Source organism: Pogona vitticeps, chromosome 6 (genome assembly GCF_051106095.1).
Source record: "Pogona vitticeps strain Pit_001003342236 chromosome 6, PviZW2.1, whole genome shotgun sequence".
Lineage (NCBI taxonomy): Eukaryota > Metazoa > Chordata > Lepidosauria > Squamata > Agamidae > Pogona > Pogona vitticeps.
In genome coordinates, this window is record NC_135788.1 from 97,887,152 (window position 1) to 97,911,119 (window position 23,968).

At 44.1% G+C, this 23,968-nt stretch overlaps 1 protein-coding gene across 2 annotated transcripts; it reads right to left on the reverse strand.

Annotated features, from left to right (window-relative positions):
- Positions 1–21: 21 nt before the first annotated feature.
- On the reverse strand, positions 22–20,024 carry PHOSPHO1 (phosphoethanolamine/phosphocholine phosphatase 1). 2 transcript variants are annotated; one of them, XM_020814739.3, is made up of 3 exons: positions 19,725–20,024; positions 6,965–7,054; positions 22–3,255 (listed from the first exon to the last, which is right to left on the reverse strand). In XM_020814739.3, exons 2-3 carry the CDS (start codon positions 7,007–7,009, stop codon positions 2,497–2,499), a joined length of 804 nt encoding a protein of 267 aa, XP_020670398.3. In that variant the 5' UTR covers positions 7,010–7,054; positions 19,725–20,024; the 3' UTR covers positions 22–2,496. The 2 variants fall into 2 exon arrangements, with proteins under 2 accessions (XP_020670398.3, XP_072860468.2); XM_073004367.2 differs by lacking the exon at positions 19,725–20,024 and adding an exon at positions 12,882–13,742.
- Between the last annotated feature and the right edge of the window lie 3,944 nt (positions 20,025–23,968).

Here is a 23,968-nt window from a genome sequence, read left to right on the forward strand (position 1 = left end):
AAAACCAGCATAAATAGGTAATAAAGTTAAGGTCTTTATATCTAAAATGAGACATTCATACCATGAGACTTTCTTAGCATAGCTATGTCCAGAATTCAACTATTTCCTGCTCCTATCCCCACTCAATCACTCCTGTCCACCATCAAATATATTGGGGAAGGCAAGGATGGAAACACAGAGATTCTGTGTTGTTTTAGTGTGTTTGGAGAGTGGAATGATAGAAGAACTACGTCTGTAATTGAAGGAGTAAGGATTGTTCTTGAATGGAAAAGGTAATGCAAAGGGTTAAACTTCATCCTAGCTAGAATGGGCCCACTGAAATCAATGTGACTTGTATTTGTGTCACATTCATTTTAATGGGTCTACAGTCGAAAGGACTCACATTAGATTTAAGACAAAGCAGAATAGCAGATTAGTAGGAGATATAAGTGCAAGGAAACAGGCCCAGAATGCCAATCAGGATTAGAGCTTGGAAAAGGTATTTCGTAGAACCACAATGTCCAGAATTCTTCAATGAGCATAGTTACTGGACTTGAAGCCTACCCCACACCATTTCCCCCACTAAACTCTGATCAGGATATAGCGCAGACAAAATGGACAGCAACGGTACCTTCATTCCTTATACCTCCCCCACTCAGAGTAAGAAGCACATGGAAGTAGCCAGATATGGGAAAAGTTACTCTTTTTGGACTATAATAATAATCTTAGAAGTGCAGAGCTGGAAAGGACCCTATGGATCATCAAGTCCAGTCCCCATCAAGCAGGCACAGCTAATTCCCAGAATACCCCCGACAGTATGGGTAACATATTCCAAACCAAGTATTTTTCCATCTCTGGTTGCTTCTACTTGTTCCACAGTCTGAGGATTCTTTACCACTAGATTCTTTACCTTTTTCTTTTCCTGAGCTTTGCATCATACAGGGGGCATCGCCATCTCTGCTTAGCTTAGATACAAGTACAGCTTTTTCTGAACATTGGAAATATTTCCCTGAGAATTTGTGCTAAGGGGAGGAGCAAACGTCACCCATACACTGCTATGGCAAAAGTGCTTTCCATTAATAACATGTTTGGCTTAGGTTATTCATCTCACCAACCAGGTAAGTCTCCCAATAGGCAGGGGTGCTATGAAACATGAAAGCTGACGAGGACAATGATAATGTACCCCAAGCTGTGGTATAATGTTTCCTCCTTTCCTTTCAAGAGACACTTGCATCCTTCCACACCAACTGCATCCTCATTTGGACTATCAGTGAGAAAATTATTCTGATCCTATTAGGTCAGGAGTAGGCAAAGTCTGGATCATGGGTTGCATGCAGCCTCTATGGCCCTCAATGAAATCTTGATATCTTAGTCCAGCTCCCTCTTTCTTTGAAAATATATATACTGTATTTTTCCGTGTATAAGATGCCACCATGTATAAGACGCCCCCCACTTTTCTAATCCAAAATTAAGAAATCTAAGTGGGATTAGCAAGTGTAGGGGGAAAGGGATCAAAGCGCTGCAGGATCACTTTGATCTCTACTTTCCTCTCCTCTTGTTTTTGTTCTCAGCTTACTTCCATATATAAGACAACCCTCAATTTTTAGTCTAAAGGTTTTAGACAAAAGTATAGTCTTATACATGGAAAAATACGGTACTTTAAATTTCTGGGGGCATGGGGAAGGGGTTGGAGGGAGGTGCAGCTTTCTACACTTGGGGTATTTGTGAATGCACCCCTCACATCTCTGGAAACTCCCTGCCCCATATCTGATGGAGCAGGACCCATGGCAGATTAAATGCTTTGGTGGCAATAGAAATACTGTCTGTATTCAAAGTGCTTTTGAGAACAAAGTTGAAGGGGCAAATAGGTAAGTGATCTAGAGCAGTGGGTCCCAAACTTTTTGATACCAGGGACTGGTTTAGTTGAAGACCATTCTCCCAAAGACTGGGTGTGGGGTACTTGTGGTGAGCAGGAGCAGGAGATGAGCTGCAATTAAAGCTCCACCCCCTGTTAGATCAGCAGCGGCTTAGAACCTAATAGAAGCTCAGACTCCTATTAGATTCTAATGCCACAGGCAGAATTGATGTAGCAGCAGCAGGAAGGGAGCAGGGAGCGAAGCTCCACCTCCTGTCAGATAATCAGTGGCATTAGAACCTAATAGGAGTGCTCTGACAGGAGGCAGAGCTTCGCTCGCCACAGAGCAGGGGTTGGAGACCCCTGATCTAGAGTATGCAAAAGTAGACTTTGTAAAACGGCAAAGGGGGGAGGGAGATTAATTGGCCAAACATCCACCCACCCTTCCTTGAATGGATTTCCTAACTGCATAGAAAGCCTTTGTCTCAAGATCAAAGGAAGGGAAGATCTGGACACAAAGTTTGAGCTAGAAGAGGAGGCGGAGGCCCCAGAGTTTAAGCCAGGCACAAGTGAGGTGTGATGCTGTTCATTCAGAGCTTTCCAAGTTGCTCATTGGGGTGGATAAAGAGCAGCTGCTTCTTCCACCAAATCCTTCATCCTTATCATTTTCTCTTGAGAACCTCTTGGAGGTAGCAGGAAACTTCTAGAGCTGAGTCCCACGGAACTACTGTGGCCTGGTAGGCCCCAGGTTGATTCTTCTCTATTTCCAGGATAAGCTGATGCATGGGGTAAGCTTTCCTCGGGAAGGCCACGTCGCTGGACTTTAGAGCCGTGGAAGGGCAGAAGTCATTGGCGCCATCTCCAATGTAGAAAATACACTCAAATCTGGCTCCGTCTCGAGATCTTTCTGCCAGGTATTCCGTCAGGATCTTCTGTTTGCACATGTTTGCTGGGCACCGTGAGCAGTTGTGTGAGTGATATGGGCCCAGGGTGAAGTAGCCTCTCTTGTCAAAGCTAGAAGGGTTGCTAAAGATTTTCCGGAAAAGGGAGTACACACCAGCAGCTTTCAAGGCACATTCAATGCCGAACATATTGGCGTCGGAGATGAGGATGATTTCAAAATGGTCCTGCTGTTTGGTGAGGAACTGGAAGAGGTCACGCATGCCAGGGGAGAGAGGGATCTTTTCATAGACAGCCTTGAAGTCAGCCATCTTCACCCCTTGGTCTCCCATGTACTTCAGGACCCGCTGCATGTATTCATTGTAATGCCCTTCACGGAAGGTTTGGCGTATTGACTCTGGGAGCTGTTTTCCTGGAGCAGCTTGGAGGATAGAATCATCACTGTTTTCGTTGACGATGGTCTCATCAAAGTCAAAGATAAGAAGATGTTTCTGTGGCTGCATGGCAGCTGAGGTCCCATCCTGCAGCGGTAATGAATAAGAATGTGTTTAGGTATGGCCATCTTTCCCTACTGACATGTAGAGTAATGTCACATTTAGCATTAGCAGAAACAGCAAGCTCTTTCTATATTGGAGGAGAAGTGGTGAGGGAACAGAGGGGGTGGCTTCACAGATTCTCAGTGTTGCCAGCAACAATGCTCAAGGAGTAGCAGTATTGCTGTTACTACTACCACTGCCTCTACTGCAACAACTGCAACTACTACTATTACTATGACCATTGTTATTAGAAACATAGGAAGCTGCCTCACAGTGAGTCAGACTACTGGCCCATCTAATCCAATAACCTAACTATGACTTACAGGAACGGCTCATCAGGGTTTCAGGCAGGATTCCTGCCTAGTTGTATCTGGAGATCCCTGGTGGTCTTTCAACCAAATACTATCCAGGTCTAACCATACTTAGCTTCTGAAAACAGATAAAATCAGGTACAGTATGTATAGGGTGGTATGGTAGTTATCAATATTATATCATTGTTGTTATTTCAGAGTTTGGAAATAACTAGTTAAAAGAAACACATTATGTAATTTATTCATTCTTTTTTTTTTTTTTTGCCATGACAGAGGCATAATGGAGTGATCAAATGGGTATTTAGCCTGCTATTTGGTTGTTGAGATGGGTTGACTTGCTCCTTTTCCTGGAAATCATGTGATGTAATTTCTGGAGTGAACTAGCCCATCTACAAAGCATTCCTACCTGCACCTTTCTGGACTTCTACTTACTTGGTGCAGGTAGCATCACTCTGTTTTGGTTTTCTTTCCGGTGTGTGCAATTATTGGAAATAAACCAAAGCACACTTGGGGTTATAAAGGCTCGTTTTAGTGTCAAATCCCTATATCCTGAAGTGGCTTAAGAAAACAGCCACTTGAGGATATTGGCAAATTAATACTTCCTCTGCTCTGTGAAGGGAAGAGGAAGTGAATTTTTTATCCTTTTTTTTTTACACTGCATCACTTATAAAAAATTAAAGCTGAAAACTTCTCCCTGGAAGCAGGAGGGGCAATGAGATTTCTCCCCCACCCCGCTGTGACTTGTCTTAAAGGTTAAATGAGAGCTACTTGCAGAAACATTTCTGGGGTGCCAGGCAAAATTGAGAAACACATAATTGCTTCTGTTTTGCTTCATTAAAGCAAAACATCCATGGCTGTTCTTGGAAACTACTGAAGCAGACTAACTAAAGTGCTTTTCAGGTGTTTCTCTCTCTCTCTTTTGTTTTTTAAATTGGTCCTAAGTATAGAAGATAAAACTGGCTGGACAGCTCAGGCAGTTATGTGGTTGGAAGTTCAATTCAAACTGCCACAGTACTAGGGTGTCCCCAGAAGAAGGGAATGATAAACCATTTCTCCACCATAAGTCAGAATTGACTGATTGGCGCACAATAATTATAGAAGGCAGACTGTAAGATACATGGGAAAGAGAACAGCAGCACCTCAGTGGGGTTTGTTAAACTCTATCCATTGCAAGTCTCATTCAGATCAATTCCAGTCTCTTGACTGGTAAAGCAGAGAAGGTATAATCCCCTTTTTAAAAAGCAGGACTGTAACTTGGAAGGAGCGACCTGGGCTTCCACCCAGGGTAGCAAAATATTAGGGGGTACCAAAACTGAATCTATTGGTGTTAATAAAAGGTAAAGGTAAAGGTTCCCCTTGACAATTTTTGTCCAGTCGTGTCCGACCCTAGGGGGCGGCGCTCATCCCACTCTTCAAGCCATAGAGCCAGCGTTTGTCCGACGACAATCTTTCCGTGGTCACATGGCCAGTGCGACTTAGACACGGAACGCTGTTTACCTTCCCACCAAGATGGTACCTATTTATCTACTCGCATTTGCATGCTTTCGAACCGCTAGGTTGGCGGGAGCTGGGTCAAGCGACAGGCACTCACTCCGTCGCGTGGATTCAATCTTAAAACTGTATTTATTTATTTATTTATTTATTTATTTATTTATTTATTTATTTATTTATTTATTTATTTATTTATTTATTTGTTTGTTTGTTTATTTATTTATTTATTTATTTATTTATTTATTTATTTATATCCCGCCTATCTGGTCTTGCGACCACTCTAGGAATAAGAAACCATTCACTTCCCCTTTTTTTAAGAGCATAAAATGTCCTTCTTTTTTGGGAGCATACCACATAATCCTCCTTTTTCGAGGAGCGGCTCATGCAGAACAAGGTGATGACAAAGCTGCTTGTCCCAGATTCCAAAATGGTTAGTTAAGCCTCTGTTTTAAGATATCTCCTTGTAAGGACCAGAAACGGTGACTTCTTTAAAAATTCTCACAGATGTAGGAAATTTAGAGCACCACAAAACCAGGAATGGTAGGTGAGTATGTGATGTTACAGCAGCCAGTCACTCAGTGCTATGCACAGACAGCAAAATTTGTTGCAACTGTTTTATATTCTACATTTAAAATTTCCTGCCTCAAATTATGAGAGTCTGCAGTATCAGCAATTTGCTGTTTGTTTTCTTATGGCATTCTTTCCCAGCCTGGCACTCCCCTCAGACATGCTAAACTACAGCTTCCATTGCCCTATCTGGTAGATTAGGACTTAATGGAGCTGTAGTCCAATATATTGGAGGGCACCAGATTGAGAGATGTGATCTTACGAAAAGCCAAAGAAAACTGTGCGGAAGGCCAATGTAGGACTGTCACAGCGATCTCAAGTGAGCTAAAAGCAAATCACTGCTGTGGCCCAATTACTGCTTCTGTGCCTCCTTCCAGGGTCGGTGGGACAGTAATCTTTTTTTCCCCTCATAGATCTTCAGCCCTGACCATAAGAAGCTTAGCCTGTCAAGTAAAGGGGATCAAGGTTTGTCTCCCTCTCTCTTAATCCTGGTTGCACTCCTTGGTGAGCAAGACGATTTATCGCCCTTGAAACTCACATGCTGGTGTCCTTGTAAAACAGGGACAGGACACAAGAAGCCTTCAGAAAACACAAACATTTGAAAAGGTCATTTTGTAAAGGTGGTGACAAAGGGCACAACACACTTCACATGAGCAGTGTGAGATAGATTTTGGATTTCTGGACATTTTTCGCATTCAGTCCTCACCCACCTCTTTCTAAATGGTTTTTAAGTTCTCATAGCTATGAGCCTATTAGCAGTATCAGCAAAACTCTTCACTCCAATGTAGACACAGCTACCAATCCCACCTGAATGGATGCCTGTCCCATATCACTTCCCCTTGTTACAGGCAACAGCTCTTCACACGCTTTTGACTTGCGCGTAACTCTTGTTCCGCCACACTTTCCTACCTTTATATAGAGCCAGCTCACCAATCAGAAATGATTACTGCCAACCAATGAAGAGGGAGAGGTGTGGTCCAGACAGGTTGCAAGTGCTGAGAAGTGAAGTCATTAAGCTAATAGAGAGCAGGTTTAGGGGGCTTTAAGCTGTAGCTGACCCAAGGCGTGTTGCTGCCTGAACCTGAGGGCCCAAACATCACCTCCCTTCCTCTGCAAGGGACAACAGTGGAAAGCCTTTTTTACATCACACACCAGTGCCAGCCTTCAGTGCTGGCGGCCTACAATAGAACAGGCTGACCACTAGCTAACAGAGGCAAATGTGGATCTGGGCCTGGTTAGACACTAGAATGAGACTCCCATTCTACCATTCTGGACCCTTATTTCCACAACATGGATTCCCCTCCCCCCCCAAGGATTGTGCTCACCTTAAGAAAGCATCGCAGCCCAACACCTTCAAAGCACCTTTTCATTTTTGGTATTTCAGTTGCCGACGCCTCCACATAAGGCCCTTGTTGCTGCCAAAGAAACCACAGATCACAATTTCGGTGAACGACTCTTGGCGGTGCCTGGCTTGCTGCATCAGAACCTTCTCTTTGTCACAAAACACGCAAGCAAACACACAAGTCCCTATTTCTCCCCTTCCCAAATGGCTCTAATCATTACTACGGAGTTCTGTCCTCTCTTTCAAATGGAACTTCTCCATACAAGACAGCCTTGTTTTCTCCATCTCACAACATTGTTGGGTGCCAAACTGCAGTATGAGGTGGCCTCGATTATCAGCCAGGGGAGCAAGGACCACTCAGATCCTCCACTCTCTACATCCTAAGGACATCATAAAGGCAAGAGAAGGGTGAGCAAGGGAGACAAGCCCAGTTCCTACATATTAGGCAGAGATGGAACAGTAGTGTAGAGCTTCCTTCCCTTGTCCCTACTTCTCCTCCTCCACCACCTTCCCATTCCCATTTTGCCTTGCATCTTTTAGGTTTTTAGACTGTAAGCCTGAGAGCAGAAACGACCTTAAGAATAACGCCAGGGAGTTTTCTAGATTGTTATTAGGGTAGAAGCTCCCAGCATCTCAGACCATTGGCCTCGAGTCATCTTGTTCTGCATTTCTCTACTCAAATCCTCCCTAGCCTTGCATACCCCAGATGAAGTGGTCTTTGTATCTCACCATCCTCTTCCAGCATGGCCCATGTACACAGGATCAGTGACTGGGGTGATGAGCCTTATTGTCCATCTGTGACAACCAGTGTATTTGGAGGTGGCTATTCTAAACTGACTGGAAAGTAGCTTTCTTTGGTTTCAGATAGCGCCCCACCCAGGAAGTTTGGGGACTGAACCGTCCGTCTTCTACCAACATGTGCTCTACCTACTGAACTATGCATCCCCTCTTCATAACTTCCCTGATGGGCCAACTCAGGGCCAGATAATGCAGAGACATGGCTGGAGCCCCAACCACAAATTTATTGGACTATTTATTCATTTATTGAATAAATAAATGGTCCAGCCTTCATTACCTGCTCAAGTTGCCAAGGATAGGAAGAGGCTGCATATCTAGAACAATCCCCTTTGGAAAATCCAGAGCCATACATGAGAATGTCTGGAATGCTACTGAACAGCACATGATGTAGCCTCACATCAAATCTGGCAGTGAGGATTATATAAACGGGTTTTCACTGCTGATTTGTTCCAGCCACAAAGCCTTTTGAGATTTGCACAATTTACAGGCGACTGTGTCCTTTCCCCACTGTCTACTGCCCTCTAGTGTCTGGAAAAAGGACAAGATCAAACTCTTAAGAAAAAGATTTTTCTGAAGGCTGTATTTGATCGAACATGGAGGGGGGGGGGGAACAGGACCAAAGTGTTGTCTCACCTTTAAAGCTAAAGGGATAATCTTGAATAACAATAGTTTTACTAACAGATTCAGTTTCTATAAACATTATTTAGAGACACAACTGCCGATTTACCCATGCAGAAGAGAGAGACCAGGTAAGTCTTGGAGGCAACTTGCTATTCATTGCGAAGATGCTGGTTGAGTTCCTGGGTGTGTGCCCAAACATGAAACCAACACCTCCTTAATGAGTGGCAGTCTGCCACCAAGACTTACATGATTTTGCATAGGAAGTCATACATTGGCAAGAGCATTCTGGCCACTGATTCCACGCTGTCTGGGGCAGTTAATCGTAATTCACAGAAGCTTACACTGAAATAAATAATTAGGTGCCACAAGTTCTGGTTCAGTTTTTGTTACACCAAGGAAGAGAATGGCCGACAGTACAAAATCATGGAACTTCAACACCATGCGTAGTTTGGCCCTTCGGAGTATATTTCAGGGATTCTTTAATACTGTATTTGTTGCACGTTTTTAACCCTGCAGGCATAACTACTTTTCTTCTATTTTTACAGAGACAGAGGCAGCCAAAAATGCCAGCAGTTTTAATGTTAGTCATTGCTAAGCTGGTCCTTCTTTTTCATCTTTAATGTAAAAACGAAACAAAAAAAACCAACACTGTAAACCTTCATGTCACTGTTTGTAAAAACAAACAAAGAAAATTAATTCTAAGCATTGCAAAAACAGAGATGCAGGAGGAAAGGCATAAAAGCTGGCCAATGCTGTGCACTGTCAGTTTATGCTGCAAATTGGCAGAACTGACAGCTGTGACTGATCAATCAATTTATTTTTATCCCCCCCTTTCTCCTTAAAAAGAACCCAAGGCCTAAATTCAATTACTACTCTCAACTAGAATATACCTATAGAATTAACTGCTGAAGGGGAAATCGCCCTTGATGTATATGATTATATACATGTTTTGACATATAAAGCCCTAAACGGCTTGGGCCCTGGATACCTGAAGGACCGCCTCCTTCCATATGAGCCTACCCAGCAGTTAAGATCTAGCCAGGGGGGCCTTTTAAAAGAGCCATCCCTCAAGGAGTTAAGAGGGACGGCTTGTAGACAAAGGGCCTTTTCGGCAGCTGCCCCCAGACTACAGAATGCCCTCCCAACTGAGATTCATCTGGCGCCGACACTGATGACATTTTGGTGCCAGGTCAAAACCTTCCTGTTCCAGAAGGCTTTTAACTGAAATAATATTAGCTGTGGGTCCGATGGCAATTTTATATATATTTTAATTGTATTTTAATTGTTACATATCTTTATTGTATTTTAAATGCTGTAAGCCGCCCAGAGAACTTAGGGTAGTGTGGGTGGCATATAAATTAAATAAATAATAATAATAATAAATATATATACATATATACACAGAGAGAGAGAGAGAGAGAGATTATAGATATAGACATATAGATATATAGATATACAGGTAATGGTAACATATAATGGTATATATCTATATATAATAGTAATATATAGATAGATAGATATATTCATCCACGAGAGGCTTATTCTTATAACGGTGACCCTGGCTGTCTATTGGCTCTGCAATAGCAAGAAAACTGCGAGAACTTCAAGCCCAGTCCTCCTGATTAAAAATATTCTTATAAGGACAATATATATAAGTGGAAAAAGAAATCCCAAGGAACTGCTGACTGAAAACCCATGGCTGGGATACATGAAATACAAGCCCCATTCCAGCAGATGGCCAGATCTGAACACCAGGAGGACCAGAGAGCTGGGATTTTTCCACCCTTCTCTCCCTCTTTCACAGGATGTTCCCTGTCCTAGGCTGCCCCCAACTTGGCAAGCACAACCGAGACACCATGTGGGATGTGCCGAATCAGCAATGCCACATAAGCTCTCAGTAAAACACAGCGATATGTTGCTCGCCCAAGCCAATATGTTGGGACAACCTGAGTCAATCAGATTGCCGGGGGGGGGAATATTACTGGCTACACTACAGCCCTGCGTCCCTCAATCCCGTTACTGCAAAGAAAAGAGAGAGCAAGAAGGCAGGTCAGTTTGCTTTTCTCCGCATCCTGTCCACACTGGCAAGCAGAGGAAGAAAGACACAGTTCCCTAGACTGGCACAAGCTGGTACCTGGGCCGCCTTTTAAGAGAGGCCACTGTGCTCTAACAGTCTAGGCCGAGGCCATGAGTCTTTTCTGTGGAAAATTCAATTTGTTTGGCTACGACTGTCAGAATCCCTTCGCCGACGTGAGAATTGGTCCGAACAGCAGGGAGATTCAAAAAGTCTGGTTCTGGTACAAGGGACAAGGTGGCCCTACTTTGGGGATACATGAACAATGGTCTTTTCCCAAATCTACCAATTAGAAGAATCTTAAACAGTGCAGGTGAGGCCCTAACCTCTGCAAAGACATAAACGATCTCTAGGAAGAGGCTTTGTAGGAGCTAAATGCCATTTAGGCAACAGCCAACCTAAAGAACTTCACCCTGTGGTCTTGTGGGTCCCTGGTGATGGCTTTTTGGATCAGCCAGGGCTTTTATTTAAAGTAATTCATGCAGTTTGGGCCTCTCTGCTGAAAAAACTACATGTTGGATTTGGGAATTTATAAGCTATAGATAAAGAGATGGATGTTGGGTCACCCAGAAAGCCTGTCCCACCAAGTTGTATTGTACACCAGTGGTTCTTAACCTTTGTTACTCAGATGCTTTTGAACTGCAACTCCCAGAAACCCGAGTCAGGACAGCTGGTGATGAAGGCTTCTGGGAGTTGCAGTCTAAAACTCCTGAGTAACCCAAGGTTAAGAACCAGTGTTGTACACCACTCCAATCTCTATCACCCTTAGCATCCCTGTATCCACAGGTGCAGCTATTCTGAATTTGTTTACATGTAAGTAAATGAAAAGGGTTATGGTTGGGGACAATGCTGTACAGGTAGGATACCTCCCCACACACACTTTCTAACTTCCTACAAATCATGCCTACTCCCAGTTATAAACCCACCCTGAATTGGGCTGTTTAGTATCACCAGACTGTGGCAGAATATAAGGGAAGAAAAGGATGGAAGGTTAGCAGAACTAGCATTAAATTAGAGGTGTGCAGCTTTGTGGTTTTTGACAATCTCCCAGAATTCCCCAGGCAGCAACAGCTAGGATGGGAGTATCATTTTTTTAAAAAACTACAACACCCAGAAGACTGCTGGATTGCCTCAGTTAGAATGTTGGTGCCTTTATGATCCCTCCCCCACAAATAACCATATCAGGTGTCTGATATCACAGCTGGTGCATAAATAAGGGGGGGTATCAATTTCTACTTTTAAAGGTATAGGAACTGTTTCTGTATGTGATTCAATGTTCTTGTTATTTGCTCTGTGATTTTATTATCTTGATAGTTTGGGAGATTCCTTCACAGGGAAGAAGGGGAAATTAATATTTTAGTTAATAAAATATTTGCACTCATCATATGGACAACACTACATTATTCTCCCCCTTCTTCAAGCACAGGCTAGAACCAGCACTATCCAATGTTTCAGCTTGCCCTTGTATGTCGGAATCCCTGCTTCCCAAATATGCAACCCTGCTGTTGCAATTCTTTCTCCTCTGCAACTTATTACACAACTCAGAATGTTTTGAAAGCTTAGAACAGCTGTTGTCAGTTTTGCCATGAGTTATGCAGGCAATGCTTGCTAAAGGAAGAAAATGTTACCGTGTTTCCCGGAAAATAAGGGTCTTATATTAATTTTTGCTCCAAAAATTCATTAGGGCTTATTTTCAGGGCATGTTTTTTTTCCATGTACAGCAATCTACATTTATTCAAATACAGTCATGTCATCTTCTTCTGGTTACTGCACAATGATGGAGGGTTTCACTTAATTTGGGCTTATTTTGGGAGTAAGGCTTATATTACGAGCATCCTGAAAAATCATACGAGGGCTTATTTTCAGGTTAGGTCTTATTTTCGGGGAAACAGGGTAAGAGCAAGTCACCAGAAAGAGCCTTTTGGGTACTCTTTCTCCCCTACAATGAAAGTGGAGCTGATCAAGACCACTAGCATAATCTTTGCTGAAAGAAAGAACGGAGCTTTTATATCACCTTTAAAAGTAATCTTGAGTCATGAGGCAAACACACATATGCCTAAAAGCATCTATGGATGCAATGTAAGGAAGCTGTATGCCAGGCATGGAGACCTTCAGACCCTTGAGCCAAATCTGGCTCAGTTCCCTGGAGCTTCCCCAAATGGATCACTTCCCCTTTCTGTTGAGCCCACTCTTTGGCAATGTCTTAGTTTTTATCCATCCTCCCCACCGGAATTCAAAAATGCTGAAATACTTCCCCTTAAGCTTAGTTATTGGCTGTAACAAGTCTAAGCTAAAATATGCTCCTATTTTTAGTCCCACCTTTTTGCTTTTGGCTCCACCTACCACTGGGTTCATCTTAGAATATTTCTAACATTAAATTCAGTAGCCCTCCTTCTTAGATGCCCACCTTAACGTGGTGAGGAGGGTTGAGTGTGTCAAAGAAGCCAAGATCAAATGCCGTCAGGAGGCTAGCCTTCCGTTATGAGCCTGGACTTCTTAGCATGGCCACCCAAGGTGACAGGTTCACAGCTGAAGCACCAGATTAAGATACATCCATCCCCTTCAGGAATCGTATACAGCTGGAACATGAAACATAAGAAGTATGAATCAAGATAAACTGAAAACTGTTAAGCAAGACATGGAAATTTTATATATTGCAGTGTCTGATGTCAATGAACTAAAGTGGACAGGAATAGAACATCTTCAGCCAGACAACTTTTACTCTGGAAATGACAAACTCAGAAGAAATGGAGTGGCTGTAATACTGAGGCACAGTGTAGCAGGACGTTAGGGGGTATAATGCAAAATCTGACTAAATAATAATATCCATCAAACTCTATGGAAAACCCAGCAACATAATCATCATTTGGTGCTCCAAACACTAATGCTCCAGCTACTGATGCTGAAGAAGAAGAAACTGGAGGTTTTTCTGCAAGCATCAGAAGGAAAGGGATCATACAGTAAAACAAGACATGTTTGTAATTATAGGTGTCTGGAAGACAAAAGCAGGAAATAAAGCAGAACCAAGTGTATTTGGTCTAATGGTCAGAAACAACCAGGCATATCCCAAGACATTTTGTTAACTGAAGTGGAGGAGCAAATTGTGTCCATTCCCCATACACCAAGGTCCCCATACACCAAAGTGCCAACCAAGCATATTTTTGGTACATGAAAGAAACCCCATCCACCCCTGTGACTCTCTCCATTCCTGGCAGTAAAAGTACTGTAACAACCATTTAAATCTTAACTTACTGCACTCTCTCAAGACCTAAAATCTGCTAGCTGATGTGCCTACCTCATTTTCTTTTAATTATAAGGAAAGGTCTGGTTTACATTTGCCCACAAGGTTCCTATGTCTCAAAGCTACCTCCACTCCCTCTTATTTGCCACTGCAAAGGAAGGGAGCCAAATTTTGTAGTCAGGATGAGGGCCACCCAGAAAGAACCAGATTAACCCTTCTCTGTGGAGAATTCTTCCACATGCCTTGGCAGGGAGCTGCAGTTCAACAAAGGAAGAGAACGCAAGGAGAGGCCAAACTGCCCTTCCATCTGCTCAAAAAAGCTTAGCTCTTTGGGCACACCACACACAAAAAAGCACTTCAGATTTCAAAACACTTCCCAATTGAGAGACTGCATCCTTCTCTTTACCTCTGCGGCGAGAGGCAGAACTGAGTCAGCAAGAGTGTCCATAAGTGTCTGGGTGTCCTCACTTAACCTACAGTGAGAAACTTCTTAGCTTGCAAGCCAATTACAGACTAAACATCAGTGAATTGTTTTGCACAGTTCAGCTGAATCATGCGAACACTGGCACATTCAAAAATCAGTGTGCTGGGGAGGGAGGGAGGGGGGGGTTGAAACAATAATTTAGAAAGAAAGAAAGAAAGAAAGAAAGAAAGAAAGAAAGAAAGAAAGAAAGAAAGAAAGAAAGAAAGAAAGAAAGAAAGAAAGAAAGAAAGAAAGAAAGAAAGAAAGAAAGAAAGAAAGAGTTAACAGTTATTGACACTCAGCATGACAAGAGATGAAGGAGGTGTTTATGTTCCCCCAAACAGAGGCTGTCTCTATCATTAGATACAAGGGACATCTGCTTCAGCAAACAAATCTTGAGGTCAAAGCATGGCAGCAAATTGTGCATTGCTTGTTCTTTTACTACCAGAAATTGGGGGTGGGGGAGTTAGATATTCTATCTCAGGTCTCAAAATAACAAATAATGACGGAAATTCAGTAATACAGTAGGCCCATTGAATCAATGGAATTTACATTCCACCATCATCATTCTAGAACTGTAAGGGACCCTATGGATCAGGATCCAGTCTCTGTCAAGAAGGCATAGTCGGGAATCAAACTCCCAATCTAAACTACTGAGCTATCCAGCAGTTCAATGGGCCTATCGTAATCCACAATTTATTACAGAGGTTCAGCCAATGTCTGGCATGAGGTGCTCTGTAGCACAGCTTGGGGAAGTAACTTCTTTGGGCGACATTTCCCAGAATCCCGAGTTAATGCCTAGGCTGGCTGGGGGATTCTGGGAGTTGAAGTCCCACAGCTCCCAAATTCTGTTATGCACATGGTCTTGAGGAAGAAGTGCCATTTGCCACTCCCACGCACAAGCAGTAAAATACCTTGGGCAGGTTCTGTTGCCCCTCTAGCTCCCCAAAGAATGAAGATTTTGTCCTAACTACTAGTGGCCCTGGGACTATAAAGCAGAAGGGAAATCTACTTGGTCCAGGGCCATTGGCTAAAAAGCAAAAGGACATTAAGGCAGTGTGTTCCTCTGTATCCAGGCAAGAAAGGGAAGATCAATGGGACCCCAACTGGACAGAAATACCTCTTATTATTTTGCTACTCTGTTCTGACACTGTTGTCGAAATCTCCCTCTAACACCTTTCCCCATTTTTGCCCCTTACTTGGTTTATTTTTTAGTTTGCAAATCAGAAGACAGAACCTCTCCTTCTCTCACATTCTTGGATCAGTATGAACCACTTTGGAAGGCAACACTGGCCTGAAAAGCAGGGTGGTAAATAAATAAGGAATTTACAAAAGACCCTGATGTTGGGAAAGCGTGAAGGCAGGAGGAGAAGGGGACAACAGAGGATGAGATGGTTGGACAGTGTCATTGAAGCAACCAACATGAATTTGACCCAACTCCGGGAGGCAGTGGAAGACAGGAGGGCCTGGCGTGCTCTGGTCCATGGGGTCACAAAGAGTCAGACACGACTTAACGACTAAACAATAACAAAATAAATAAGATATTATTAAAGAATCTCTCTCCGTGTGTATTTATCGATATAGGAGACAATTTCCTGCTTGGAGGCAGTGTGATGGTGAAAAAACTATTCTCAGAGGAACTGGAGCGAAGAGGATTCTGTGAATTTTCCCTGAGGCATTAGCTCCAGCACTGTGAGGAACCAGTATGCTTCATTTAGGGCCTAAAATGAAGCTAAAACTTGCAGCTCCCTCCACCTAATGCTGGCATTTCCTGAGATAAGGACTAATCACATAGCAGACCACACTACATGCAAGAGATAAAGGTGAGGTTGCAAGCTATCACAATCAAAATGTCTTGCACCACTTAAGGGACACCCGCCCCTGCCACTGAACTAAAATTTGGTAAGTCTGCTATCCAGTCAGAGTGACTGAGAGCCTAGAGGCTGCCTCAGCACCTGGAAAAAAACAACAACCCAAAGTGTCCGGGAATCGATGGCTCTTTTGGGAGAGGGCGCTGTTAGAGTTTTGAGCCTTGTTTGCAGGCAAAATTGTTGCTCCCGGGCCTTTTTTAACCCTGCTCCTGTTTTTATCCAGAGAGGGGAGTGTTCAAGAGCTGAAGAATCACTGGGGTGTACATATGTGCCACACAGGCTGCTAGATTCCTATTGGTGGTCTTATTTCACCCTAGAACTGTTTGGGTGCTCTCAGGATGGCCTTATAGAGAGTTCGAGCCTCATTTGCACCTTTTCTGCATGGATGAAACACGTCTTGGAAAAATTGTCTTTCTTTTTACCTACCAGTCCCAGAAAGTTCCAGCCTCCAAAGCCAGTGGCCCTGCTGGCTCAAGGATCCTGGGAAGTATAGCCCAAAGAAGTAACTTCCAAGCTCTGTGATGGAACATTTATATCAAAGACCATTCATAAATGTAAGTCACCACCATACATTCAGAATAAATTTCAGACACAGGTTGGCCACCTACATGGGAAGATGATCTTGGTCATGGTAGAATGAAGAAATGTTGAAGACCGGTTGATATCTAAGGATCCTTGTTTTCTAACAGATATGCCAGCTTCTAATTCTCATCTCATTTGTCCTCCTAACAATTTGGTGAGGTAGGACAAAGAAATAGGTTGCTCACACCCCTTTGTGCCATGAATGTGACCTCCAGGCTGCAGCCTGAAGCCCGGGTTGCCACTGTTCTTAACACAACAATGGTTGCCATTCATTTTTTTCTTTTTCTTTTTGGCAGGTTAAGAAGAACAGCCTTGAGCTCTCGAGCAGGATGTTTGCTTTATTTTAACAGAACAGCTTTAATTTAGAGGGGACTCAAAAACATATTTAGGTAGCTTCTAAATTTAGCTCCCACTGTTGCTTTTTCTTTGAAAGAACAGGAATAGTTTGAAATCCCTTTTTCCACTACCAGATAAACACATTATTTGCATGATGGCAGCTGGTCTGTAGGAGTTCCCCCAGAAGGGAAAAATACCTAATCCAGGAAGAAAAAGGAGAAAGAGATGCCCAAAGGAGAAGAACAAACAAGTAAGGAATTTTTTTAAAAAATTAAAGGGCATGGAATAAAACTTTGTATGGACAAGCCGGTATTTATACTGGAAGGTCTTTCATCCAGAAAAAACAGCTCACTTGTTTGTGGAGAGTCTCTGTGAAGCTATATTTGAAGGTGTCTAAACCACTATTTCAAAACATGCCCTAAATTCAATATTGCTTTCTTTCGCTCCGGCAGGCTGCAAGAATGTGGGTGTCATTACATTTGTGCAGCAGTTTGTTACCTAGAGAAGGTGAAGTGGGGGTGGCAGGGAAATGGGAAAGGATGAACCAAAGCCAACTGAATGACAGCTTATTGAACAATGAGGAAGTTCAATTCCAGAAATATAAGTAGAAGCATTAGAGGTACCTGTGTGCAGGTAGGTCAGGGAAGAGGGGGAAAAACATTTTTAATTAGCAAGGGTGTGGATGCAACTATTTTGCATAAGATGTCAGCATTCCTGTCCACGTTTACGCAAAATCAAACCTCACTGAGCCCAATGAAAACTTACTCCCAGAAAAAATTAGCTTCTTTAATGTAATCATACTATAATTGTACCTCCTCACCCATATCCCCATTGGCAGTTAAATCTGCCAATTTGGCATCATATCCAACTCACAGCCCAGGGCAGCCTTTTTCATTTTGATACCCACCAAATACTTAAAGCATTTGGTTGTGGAGCCAGCGTTTGGGAGTTCAATTCCCCGCTATGCCTCCTTGACAAGGGGCTGGACTCAGTCCTCAGGGTCCCTTACAGCTTGACAGGTCTAAGATTATTATTATGATTATAATTATTATCATTAAGCCTTTGGCCTGTCATATGGCCATTATCGCATGTGTCCATAAAGTGTATTGCTGGGAATAAACCCCTCTCTTTGTCTCAGTTCCCCATCTATAAAATGGGATGAAGAAAGATGCTCAGCACAGTTTAGAAAGAGAGCAGAGCTACAAGCTGCAGACCAGCTGCATCCAGGTTTATTATTGCAGGCTGCCAGTCCCTCTGCTACGTTTTGCCTTGGTTTCTCAGCAGACTTCTAGCCAAATATTTCATGGCTTTCTTCAACCCCAACCCCCACCCCCGGATTCTCCGGACCCGTCTAGCTTACCAGATACAGCTGGCCCAACCTGGTGAGTTGTTTTTCTTGATCCTCCACCTAAACGCTCACTGTGCCACTGCGGTCAACATCACATCTTTAATTCACTATCCCTTAGATGTATCATTGTCCTTTTTCTTGTGCACTAATGTCCCCATCTTGTGTATCCCTGGTTCAGGATCGCCCCCACATATTAATGCTTCCTTCAGGGTTTGAGATCAAAAAGTGGCCTGCCCTTTCCAGCAATGGCAGCTGTTTTATGGTTCGATATTTCATTTATTACTCTGTATCTGGAGAACTTGGGGCAGCCTATGGGGTCCCCAAGCAGTCCTTCTTTGAGATGCACTGACATGCCCTCCCCCTGCTTAGCTCAGCGTTGGCAAGGCAGCTGTGTCCAAGGCCCTGCAATAAGGTCCCATCCAGATGTTTTGGGCGATGACTCCCATCACCCCAGGCACTTGTTAAACACTGACTAGCACAGACAGAGCTTGCAATTCAAAATATGGTTAAAAGGAGGGGATGCCGTACGGCAGCTACCAACTTCTAACCTCTTGTTCCAGGACATTTTGAACCAGACGGGTTACCACCACAAAACGTTTGCTCAGGTTTTCTCTGCCCTCCAAGGCAAAGAGCAGGGACTGAGAAAACGATTTTCTCCTCCAGCCCCCCGAATGTAAGTCAAGGTGGCCACTGTGATGCCTGACCTGACCAGCTCCTGATGGGAACGGGAAGGAAAACCTTAAGGCTCCTCTGGGCTAAGCGACTGAAAGCAAGCCGGTGCAGACACTTGGGGCAGCATGCATGGAGTTCTCTGTCCTCAAATGACCCCCTGACATGCCACCCGTTGGATTGGTGCCACCACCTCCTCCTTCTAGGCTCTGACCCGCCTCTAGAGGAGCAAGCGGCTTCTGAGATTCAATCCCTGTGCGGCTCACCAATTCTTACCTAGACCATACTCCCCACCCTCCACCTCCGCACACACACGTGAACGCACGTACAGATAGTCAAGACTGAGCTCCGCTTCCCCCGCTGCATACTAATTCTTGACCTCTCTCTCCCCCGTCCCCCGCCCCGATTTCTGTCCGGAGGGGAGCCTTCCGGCTCTTCCTTCACTTCCCATTCAGGCCACTTTCTTCTCCTTCACCTGCCAAGTTCGAGGGCGGCCAACGCGCCCTCCTCTTTCCCGGTCGGTCGCCTCCACCTTCTCCTTCGCTGCTCAGCCAGCCCCGGCTTTTCCCGCGCGCCCTCATCATCCCCGATGCTTGCGGGAAAAGGGGTCCTGACCCCCCCCCTTTAGTTCTCCCCGGTGTCCCTTTTGCCCTTGGCCCGCTCTAAACACTTTCTCCACCGCCGCCGCCCCCCCACCCTTCCCGACAGGCAGGACCCCGTGAGAAGTGCGGCGGACTCACGTGTGATCACGGATCGGATCCCGGTTATACAAAACGGAGGGGAGTGGGGTGGGTGGGGGAGGAAGGGGGGTCGTTTCGGCTCAGACGTCCAACTTTGCTCCCTGCATGGCTCTTTCCCTTCGGTCCGCCGGCAGGGGGGGGGGAGGAAGGGAGACTTTCCCCCTTTCCCTGGCCGGCTCTCCTTAACAGCGAGTCCAGGAAGGAGCAGTTGCCCTCCGTTTCCCCGGTCTACTGGAGGGTCGATCCCGGTGGTGTGTGGAAGGGGAGAGGGCGGAAAACAGGCGCCGGGTCTATTTGGTGTTCTCCCCCCCCCCTTCCAGCAAAGGACCCCGGCGATCCCCCCGGTCTCCCTGGAAAGAGACGGAAACTCAGAGCCCGGGGCTGGATACATAAGACAACTGCAGTCCCCGCACGTCACAAGGAGGGAGCCAATAGGAGCGGCTCCTGGGCACAGATCAAAAGAGGAGCCGGGGACCGCAAAGGGAGCGAGGCAGCATCCATTCGCGCCGCTTGCCACACGCGGGACGTGCCAAGGGGAGAGAGGGGCAGCAACCCACCCGGCCACCCCTCCACAAGTTTGTCGCACCGCGATGGACGAAGCCGCCGCTGGATTTCTTCTGGCACCTGGGCAGATGCCCGGGTCAGCCTTCCAAGGAAGCGGAGTTGTTTGCAAGGAGGGCGCCGGAATAAAGCGGGGAGGGAGGAAGGGAGGAGAAGAGAAAGCGAAGGAGAGGAAAAGGAGCAGCAACAAACCTGAGCCTGTGCCATCTCGAAGTTCAAAGCGAAGCAAGGGAGAAGTGCCAGGGCCTTAATGAACTCTAATTGGGTCACTTGCCGGGCAGGCCCGTCCTTTTTTTCCGGCTAAGCAAGAACTTTCTTGCGCCATCCTTGGCTCTTTCCAATCACAAACAGGGAGAGAGCGCAGAGCAAGATCTTTCTGATAAGCTTTCAGGTCTGATAGCGATCATGTCTCTGGCTAGGGCGAACAAAACAAAACAACCTTGTCCCCAAAACTTTTAAAGACGCTTAAGAGTAGGAATTGTTGATAGGATATGGCTCATGAACAGATTTGCTCAGCTTTCCAAAAGAAAAGGAAAAAAAGGGGGGGAAAGGTTGAGGAAAGTTTCCTAAGACTCTTTAGCTTCTAGGGTTGCAATATTGTAATGTATCTGGGGTATATGAAGACTGGGCAATGCCTGCTGGAAGATCAAGAAGCCAAGATTCCTGCTGGTTCAGGTCAAAATACCCTTGTCCTGCTAGGTCTTTACACCTAGCAAAACCAGACAGACAGCTTTATGGATTTAAAGGACCGCTAGAAAGACCAGTGTGTAGGTACTAGACCAACTTAGGCTGAAAATTTCCCAGAAGCGAAAATGACAATACTGAGGCTGTCAAACTTGGAAAATACCATGAGAAGACAAGAGTCACCCCACAAGACAATAATGCATGAAGTTGAGGGCAGAAGGAAAAGAGGGAAGATCAAAGGTATTAGGGATTAACTCAAAAAAAGAAAGGCAAGGTCTTGAGTCTGCAAGACCTGAACAGGATTGTTAAGGACAAGATTATTTCATAGCCAAATACTTCATAGGGTGGCCATGAGTTCAGAGCAATTTTATGACACCTGACAGATAAAGCAAATATCAAGCACAAAAATATGCTGAAAAATGGGATTATCACCCACTGCAGATTACCTCTTGCTATTCAGACCACAATGCACCACAATAAAATTTACATTGTTGGTTTATTTAAAATCTATGTAACATATTAACATGTTACACTGATTTCAAGATCAGAGGGCTATCTACACACACTGTACATAGTTTCAATACCCAGGACTTTTTAATTAGCAGTAAGATTACATCGACTGCCACCCAAATCCCCACACCAGATTTCCTGTTTTCTCTGAGCTTAGCTGCAACCCTCACAGTAACTGGAAGGAAACTAGATTTCGCCAGTAACAATACATTATCGTTAGCAATGCCAGTTGCCCTGTGAAGTAGGTGAGGTGGCTTTGTCAGAACTTTAAAAGGAGTTTCTGCAACTGGAAAACATCACACTAACTGCTACATAGGATTCGTTTATCTTGCAAGACTATTTGTGATGGGAACAAAAATGTCAGAACTACTTGCTGCTCTTAAAGGTAAAGGTTCCCCTTGACAATTTTTGTCCAGTTGTGTTTGACTCTAGGGGGCGGTGCTCATCCCCGTTTCCAAGCCATAGAGCCAGCATTTTGTCCGAAGACAATCTTCCATGGTCACATGGCCAGTGCGACTTAGACACGGAACACTGTTACATTCCCACCGAGGTGGTACCTATTTATCTACTTGCATTTGCATGCTTTTGAACTGCTAGGTTGGCGGGAGCTGGGACAAAGCGACGGGAGCTCACTCTGTTGCGTGGATTCAATCCTACGACTGCTGGTCTTCTGACCCTGCAGCACAGGCTTCTGCAGTTTAACCTGCAACGCCACCACGTCCCTAGTTGCTGCTCTTAGCTAGCTCATAATGTTATGACTGTCCACTGATTCTAGTAAATGGGGCATTATGTTATTTTATCCTTTAGCGGGTGTAGAATAAAAAGAGAGAATACACCTGCTGTATCCTTTGAGCCTCCTCAGAGGCATGGTTATGAGATTGTCATGATGAGCACCTAAACGTCAACATTTATACCACTACTTTTACTCACTCTCTTCCCATAAACTCAAATAATTGCAGTTCTAAGGTAACATTTATGTGTTGACTTTTTTGTGCTGATCCTACTCATTCCCTTCTCAAACCATTTCCTTCTTCCAGTTCTTAAAATATCCAGCACCATCTGACTCCAAAAAGTGCACAAGTGCAGTGCAGATGGTTTTGCAAAACGGAGACAAGTCAGTCTGCAGCAAAGATAAGGAATGGTGACCCCCCCTCCAGGTTTCTGCATTGGATTCTGGGAGCAATCCCAGAGATATAATCCAACAACTGGAGTTCCACAGTTCCTAGGAGTGATCAAGAACATTCAGCTTACCAACACCAACACAAGGAAATGAAAGCAGGTGGAATGAAATGTAAGAATGCTAAAAATAGAACCTAGTCCAGAAGGTGAGGTGGCACTAGTGAAGCAATATGTTTAAGAGAAATGAATTAATATTTATGTTGTTTTTTGATATAATAAAATAAATAATAAAAAAAATAAAAGGACATGAAAAATGCTTAACAAAGCCCCAACAGGTTTCCTCAAACTTTGTAAAAGTATTAATAGGCTGCTTATTTAGGAAGACAAAGTGTAGATAGAATTAAAAGCTCAGCAAAACTCATCTTTTCTGAGTTCCATGGCCATTTGAAGTGCAAGTTCTTTTGACTTTTAAGTGCAACTGTTCCCCTTTCTAAGGTTCTAGATGGGATCTGTTGGTTGAGCAAGAAATCATTCTTGGTCCTATCCTCTGTGCTTATTTACGCCCAAGCAAGCAAAGACAGGCAGATGTACTAATATTAAAGTCAATTTTAAGACAAGTGGAGCTATGTCCAGCTTAGAAGAGTACAGCTTATTGAAAGCTAGACATCTTTCAATGCTGGACATTCTCTACCCCTTGAAGAGGCTTCAAATGTTACCATGGAGAAACAGTAGAAATTTTTCAAACTCTTCAAAATTCTCAGATTAAGCACCTATAACTAACTATACAGCTAGCTTCTATTTCCCCATCCTCTGTGAGAGACCTAGAAATCAAAGGAACAAAAATAGATTAAAAAAAAAAGTTGCTGCAGCTGGAAACTATCACACCGCTGATGGCTAACTATAGATTTCAAACTCTGCCACACAGAACATTAGATTACAGGGTTGTAAGCAAAGGGTGGCATGTTAAACAAGCCAGCCTCCACCCTAAAATACTTGGGGCAGCTCACTGAAAGCAGTACTTTAGGTCCTAAAAGTATCCTTGGTTTTGCAGAGACTTCTAATTTAACAACATATGCTTAAGAGAGATAAGGTTAGAGGTTACTGAAGCTCAGGGTGTGGTCTCTGCAAAAACTACTTCACCCTACTAGAAAGGTACATTGACCACCAAAGATTGCCTAAAGTCTGCTCTAAATTCAAGAGACTCTCCAAAGTTCTGTTATTTCACAAATGCTACGTATGCTCAGGCAAAACCTGTTGCAAATGCAGCTCATTTTAAAACCAATTATTTTCCAAGACTATGTCACACAAATGCTGAAACTCAGGGGAAGAAATGCATGACATTTCCGTCCTGTTGTTATAAACTGTTATGT

Bases quoted from the DNA above. Each gene is read 5' to 3' on its own strand.
- PHOSPHO1 (XM_020814739.3), bottom strand. From the start codon at position 7,009: ATGAAAAGGTGCTTTGAAGGTGTTGGGCTGCGATGCTTTCTTAAG. The intron at 3,256-6,964 runs GTGAGCACAATC...TTACCGCTGCAG, and splicing joins GGCTGCGATGCTTTCTTAAG to GATGGGACCTCAGCTGCCAT.